Source organism: Sabethes cyaneus, chromosome 1, assembly GCF_943734655.1.
Source record: "Sabethes cyaneus chromosome 1, idSabCyanKW18_F2, whole genome shotgun sequence".
NCBI classification, from domain to species: Eukaryota; Metazoa; Arthropoda; class Insecta; order Diptera; family Culicidae; genus Sabethes; species Sabethes cyaneus.
The window spans coordinates 64,603,404-64,610,979 of NC_071353.1; the positions used below are offsets into that span (position 1 = coordinate 64,603,404).

The 7,576-nt window shown below is 37.3% G+C and overlaps 1 protein-coding gene across 1 annotated transcript; it reads right to left on the bottom strand.

The window, feature by feature from the left end:
* Positions 1–3,052: 3,052 nt before the first annotated feature.
* Positions 3,053–3,481, bottom strand: LOC128745767 (protein UXT). Its single transcript, XM_053842844.1, has one exon. The coding sequence runs from the start codon at positions 3,479–3,481 to the stop codon at positions 3,053–3,055; it is 429 nt and encodes a 142-aa protein (XP_053698819.1).
* Between the last annotated feature and the right edge of the window lie 4,095 nt (positions 3,482–7,576).

A 7,576-nucleotide genomic window follows, 5' to 3' on the forward strand; every position in this document is an offset into this window, starting at 1 on the left:
TATTCGAAATACTGGCTACTCTGACGGCAGTAACTGTACATACTAAGAAAACTTTTCGTATAGTTTCTATGTGTTTCACACATAGATTTTTTCCATGTGCCCAGTAAATGAACTTTATGTGCCAAACAGTTACCATTATAGTTACTATATATATAGTTCGGCGGATAGAAAATCGGGAGCCAAATAAACGTCAAAAGCGGAGCCAAAAGCTTTTCAAAATCAAAAATGCAGGAGTAATGTTAAAAAAACACATTTTACTTTCATAGAACTAGCCATTTTCAACACCCGCCAGTGATTATTTTTCGTAAAAACTTGCACATTTCACCATAATTTCAAATTTAATTTCATAAATCAGGGATGCCAATTCGCCTGGTTTTCTATCCGCCGAACTATATATATAGTAACTATAGTTACCATTTATGTGTTTTTAAAATTTACCTTTAAAATTTGCACATACTATTCATATGCATATAATTGCATATAATTCATATATTCATATGCATATAAGCCAAGACTCAAACAACAGTCGCTGCGCGAGAACGCCGGTCGCCTGCGCTGGCGCAGCAGTGATTACTACGCACCTTAGAAAAAAGTTACTTTTGATTACTTTACTGATTACCTCTGATTACCAGTAATCAATCTCTTGTGATTACTAAAAATAATCATGATTACCAATGATTACTTAAGATTATCATTGAGTACTATACTGATTACCATTGATTACCTAATTAATTCGTAAATGATTACAAAAGTAATCTCTGGTTACAAACCACGGATACGCCTTGCTGGAAACCCCTTGGTCTCTGGTATTACATTCGCCCTTTTGCTAATTCTTTCCAAAATTTTTCAATAGACCAAATCAAGGTGACGTCATCTGGCAGATACTGGCGCCCTTGTTTACGAATACACCGCAGAGTCCAAAAAAGTTTCAGCTGTTAAATGTCATGTTTGTTGTTTTAAACCGCATTAGGATAAATTTAAAACGCCATTATGCCTTTAAAATGTTAAAACACACGCTACATTCGCTATAAATGTAAAGGAAAATTTTCCAAAATGTAAACAAGGGCGCCAGTGTCTGTCAATTGACGGTATGATGATTTGGTCTATTGGATTTCGCAAGGGGTTTCCAGTAAGGCGTATAAATGCGTAGTAATCAGAGTAATCAGAGATTACTTTTGTAATCATTTACGAATTAATTAGGTAATCAATTGTTAGCAGTATAGTAATCAATGATAATCTTAAGTAACCGTTGGTAATCATGATTCACTTTCAGTAACCACAAGAGATTGATTACTGGTAATCAGAGGTAATCAGTAAAGTAATCAACAGTAAATTTTTCATGGGTGCGTAGTAATCAATGCTGTTGGAAACCCCTTGGGATTTCGAGTAGCTTTTGTTCAGTTTATAAGTACTCGCTCATTTTTTTTAAATCTGGCATCTCTGGTTTGGTTGACATTGGCAAGTAGCTGGCAGGCAGCCATGTTTTCGATACCAACATGTTAGCGTTAGCTAGAGTGACTATATACAGAGTGGCGACAATGTCAAAATTGGAATGATAATTATCTGTCAGTGTCATTCCAATCGAGCAGACAACCTATCCAACGCGTATGCAGGAAAGAGAAAGAAAAACCTAGGATAAACCGCATTGCATACATTTGGGATGACTTGGCGCCACTCTGTATATAGTCACTCTAGCGTTAGCGTAAACGATAAATCATATATTCGCCACTCTTCACACAAGTTAGCTCTTCAGTTGTCAGTGGGGCCCACGACTCCTGGCAGGGATGCCAGACTTGCAGATTTTTCTGCAAATTCCAGATTTTTGGAACGGTCTTGCAGATCATTATAAATTTGCAGTTTTTCCACAGAGAACAGACATTTATGCTCATATAAAATATCATGCAAAAGGTGTGTAAACTTTTTAATAAGACACTAGCGACATCTCACTTCAGGTGCACCAGTTGTCCAATATCCTCGTTGCCAAATTTAATATATTGTCTTGTTATATTCTGCATATTCGAAATACTGGCTACTCTATGTAAGTTACTGTAGCAACGGCTGTAACTTTGTTTATGTTATTTATTGAACCTGGCTGAAAATCGAGAATAGAAACCAAACGACATCTCAAGATTTTATTTTATTTGATAATTACCGGAAATAGCTGTCATGTTTAGAGTTGTTCAATAATTGAACGTACCATTCGTACCGCCTGATACCATCGTGACGGCACCTGCAGCAGCCTTCTCAACTTTGAACACCTCCCAGAAACCCTTACCGCTATGAAGACTTTCGTATAGACGAACGGGTGCGAAAAGCCGCACAGAATCACTTGGAACCAAAATGCGAAAAACTTGGTTTATTTACGCAAAGATGGTTTCACAGAAGAATTAAAAAGGAATAACTCAAGCACTACTATTTTTTAAAAATGTTGTTTACTTTTATTTTTGGTTCGCTATAGATTGCATAAACAACATGCTAGTGCTAGCAACGTGCCAGACATTACAAATCAAAATCAATCCTTTTAGTGATGTAAGCGCCACGTAGCGGGAGCATTACCACTTACTGTCAAAATGGCGGCTGAGCTTTTACACATGTTGCGAGATTAAGATGAATGTCTGTTCTCTGTGGTTTTTCTGACTTTCATTGTTCTGGTGCAGATTTTTGTTCGAAGCTCTTTAAACTTTCACAGACTTCCTAAAAAAGAGTGCAGATTTTCGCAGATTATTTTTAAACCAGAAAATTCGAGTAGCAGGAAAACTGCTCGATTTTTTCGGTTTTCGAGCAGTTCGACATTTTTTTAGAAAATATGGCATCTCTGGGCAGAGATGCCAGAAGTGAAGACATGTCTTCATTTTGTTATAAAAAAGTGACATGTCTTCGCTTGAAGACATGTCTTCACAAATCACCTGGCATCCCTGTCTCTGGGTGACATATTAATGAGAGGGCATAGGGCAATTAAAAATAAAAAACTCATAACTATAGATCTTACTTTATGGAGGAGGACATTCGGACATCTGCTAAAGATCTTCAAATAGAAAATCGTGTATCGGTGTTAATGAAGTTTATTCGTATCGCCGATTACCAGCAAAGCTAGCTTAATGTTTGCCTTTATTTCCACGCTTTTATCCCTGATAGTGTTTGCTTGCTTTGTAAGAATTTTGACCTTCATGTCAACAAACCTCAACGCTTCTTCTGGACTGAATTCCATATAGCATCGCAATCCAACATCAACCAGCAATTTTTCCACGCGTTCCGCTTTTGCTTTCATAAAAAAGTTTGCCCCGATATTGACCTGAGTTTTCAGTGTTTCTCCTGTATCGGGCAGATTTTCAATCACGTTTTTTAACTGTATGTATTCCATTATCTCATTGTTTAGTCGAATCAGCTGTTGCTCGTACACTTTTAAATCTTCACGAAGGCAATCGTTTACAAAGCTTTCAATGTTGCTAGGAGCAAGTCGTTCGTTTATTGCCGGTGCCATTCCGTATCTTCAATTATCGAAACTTTTACAACCCGTTGCTTTACTAATCTGTCTAAAATGAAATAGACATGAATAATGTTAAACTTATTATTTAAATAGCACTATTAACTCGCTTAGAAATTTTTCAATGGACTGTGTGGCGTGTGCGCTCAATTTGAGATTTTTATTTATTTACTTTTTGTATGTAGGTATTTCTTGTTGTATTGTATATAAATAGCTTATGCCATAACACCATACGATAAAATTTTCCGCCTGGTGACTGGCAAATGAATAAGGGAAATATTTTGCTATAAAGGCACGACATAAAAATGGAAGTAAAGTCAAGTCATATATCCTTCTAAAGATATTAGCGAACCTGGCGGTCAAGCAAGGGATTTACAGGGCAGACATAGTCCCTAGACAAGTAGTAGCGCTGGTGTACTCATTGTATTCAATGTGAATTATCTTGCACAAAAGATACCGCGCAACTAGATGCGAAATTTTAAAGGATTTATCGATCATTCTGCTTATTTCCGTCCTATAAGCACGCGCCTGTATTGTAAATGCAATAAAACAGTGTGCTATAAGGTATTATAGTTGTATGCTCACATACAGATAGCGCACCATAAATTATTTTTCATATTAATTATGTATACTGAATGTTAGATCACAGACTAATTAGATTAGCACTCAGGATAATTTTAAGTCAGTCAAAGGAGTAGGTATTCGGCAAGGGGTTTCCAACAGCAATGATTACTACGCGATTATGATGCCGCTAGTGACATGAATTTTGCCGATGAGTTTTTCTCGAGTGTAAGGTAGTTTCGGGTTAAGGTAGTTTGTGTGGTAAATTACAATAAATTAATAATTATAAAAAGCAGTCGATTAGTCTCCTGATGATCTTTCATCAAATAAAATAATTGATATTGGTTATCATCACTATTAACCAAAATTGAATGCCTTGGTTTAAATGGGAAATGTCATGAATCTACAAAACAGGAAGAAGTGGGAAATTCCTCCAATCTTTAAATTTTAAGATTATTGGAGTTTCTTTTTGAGCTGAATAGTGTTCTATATAGCGACTTAAGTGAACTTTTTGCGAACTTTCCAGTTCTGTCAGAAGTTGCTTTGAATTCCCTTTGAAGTTTAATCACAGAGAACAGATTAACAGGCTCGAAGGAAGTAATCGATTTTTTGTGTGTAAAATCTGTCGGTAGCGCCCTCCAGAAATAGTTTGCCAAACGCATCAAAAAATATCCATGTACCTTTATCAATATTTCTTTGTGCTGGAGTTGCATACACACAGAAAAATTTCATGGTAAATTCTACCATTTTAGGGGTAAGCTTGACCAGAAAAGTATGGTGGTTTTCAACCGACTGGGAAAACTGGTCTAGACAACATTTTCATGGTTATTTCGACTATAAGCTTGAACAATGGACGCATGGTACGGTTGACCACGCATAGTAGGCATAACTATAATCTGTATACCATAAAATTGTCATCATTACAATGCTTTAGTTATCTTAACCACTTTTTGTATAGTTTTACTGACAAGAAAATAGTCATCTTGGACAAAAAAATAAACGGAACTAGCTGGTTGCAGTGACAATTTTATGGTAAAAATGACCATGTATGGTTGGGACAACTATAATTTAAAACTATACAATTGTCATCATGACAATGGTTTTGTTATCATGACCAGGTTTTGTATGATATTGCTGACAAGAAAATAGTCATCTTAAACACGCAATGAACGGGACGAGTTGGTTGTCGTGACAATTTCGTGGTAAAAATGACGTTATTAACTATTGTTGAAATAACCATGAACGTAGTCATCTCAACTATAAATTTTATAGTTTTTATGATCATTCACGTTATACTTACTCCGAATGAATCAAACGAATCTTTTGCAATAAATGAATGTGGTGCACCTGCAGGTATACTTGCAGAGAAACTTTCAAGTATACTTGCAGATGCACCACATTCAATTATTGCAAAAGATTCATATGATTCTTTCGAAGTAAGCATAATGTGAACGGTAATATATAAATAAATTAGACGGATTTCTCATTATTTCACAATCCAAATAACAAACAATCGGTTATGTCTATACATATATATCGTAGATTACATAATTTTAACAGGAATTTTACGTACGTTTTTGGTGTGGCTCTGCAGTGTAGGTTTGCTGACTGTGGTTACCTGCATTCCGAGTATAGATTCATCCGCGGCTAAAACCACAATTTGCGATGTTCAGCCTGCAGCAGAGCCGGTCAGATCTGGCATATTTAGCTGGAATATACTGAAGTGAAACCACTGGCTACCTATTAGTTTGAACTGCCTGAACATTAATCGAATGTGGCATAGACTTCACGTTATCCTATTTGGGATGAGAAGCGGTTTTAGACGTGTGCTAAACTAACACCACAGACTAACAGACGTAACACTTCGAACAAATTTTCTAACAAAACATCGTTTCAATGACACCCCTAAAACTTGAAAAAAAAACACTAGCATCACCTGGTGCAGTCTTCGCGCTGCGCAGAGCAGCTCGCTATAAATTTAGCAGTGCTATAAATTTACTTGAATATTACTATACAACAGCGCCAGCGTAAGTGAGCGGCGTTTTCGTGCAGCGACTGTTTTTTGCAGTCTTGGCTTAAGTAAACATTTGAAATGACCGTTTTTATTGGCGATGGAATGAGGCTTCAGTGTTACGTCTGTTAGTCTGTGCTAACACATACCAATATTTACCTCAAAGTTGTTGAGCCCGTGTAGCTACTACTCTAAAAATCCTTATCATGATGGCACATCCAATGACGATCATCGGTTATTGGGACTTCGAATAAATTGGAAACATCTCCCGGGGGCATTATGCAGCAGAATCCTGTACGGATGAGAAAATCGATAATCCTGGAAATAGTTTTCTGGACATATGCCGTATTCTTGACTGCAGACAACACGTCTAACTTAAGCCTATCCATGATGCCAATTAACTACAGGATAAGATTCTCCACCGTGCACCATGCATTGAAAATATTGTTATTTCAACTGTTATAAACGGCAAGCAAAGGTGATCTCCGTCAAGTGATTTAACAATTGGTTTCTGATCAATTTCATCAGAACAGGTTGGTACAACCGACATAATTAGCATTTTATATATGTTCGGTTCTAAGGGAAAGTCTGTCATACGGCAATCTAATCATGCCGGCTGTCTTTCGTTGTCTAATGCAGATAAAGAGTGCAATAGGTCTGAAGCAGGCAACAGTAATTCAACTAGCGGAGCATCCATAAAATCAAACTGCAGGAAATCGTTAATTCCCAGCTGAAATATCATTGTGGTCAAATCGGTACGCTAAATTTTTGGAACCAGCATCGGAAGCGTTTTACGTTCCATTCTAGTGTTTGAGATGAAGACTTTTTGCTCAACAAATCCTGGATTAACCACATAATGAATACCATCGACTGAGAGCGATGTTTTCGTTATGTCCGTTCGTAGTGTGTCAGCAACTTGAATAACAGACGACTGAAATGAACAAAATTGAATAAACATTGAAATACGACAAAAATTAAATACTCACTTCGTTCGTTCGTTGGATATGCCGTAGTTTCGGGGTAGTAGGACAAGTAGGACGTCATAACTGCTGGTAGAAGTACATTTTACGATTGAAATATTTCAAAGTCTCGGAGTTGCTAATTGTGACTCTGATCGGTTTTAGAAGTCTATTGTGCTCCAGTGTCTGCTGACGGAAATAGTTTGACGATGGTCTAGCTCAGTGGTGGCCACGGTACAAGCATATTGCGGGCTAAATCAGATCTCCCCAATAGATCCGCGGCCCTAAATGACTTCTGACATTAATAAATTCAACCTATAGTGTCCGTCCGCCATCTATCAAACCAGTTCGCGGGCCGCAAAGGCCAAATTCAAGAGCCGCAGTTTGGCCATCACTGGTCTAGCTGGTGTTACATAGGATGTCATTTTGAATTATTCGACTGAAGGTACCGAAAGTGTAATCCTCAATTCCCGACACGAATCAGCCATCGTTGGCAGTTCCAGAACCTGCTTTTTGTTTGTACGTGTGGCAGGATGTTCGAACTGGTTTGTCTGATCATCT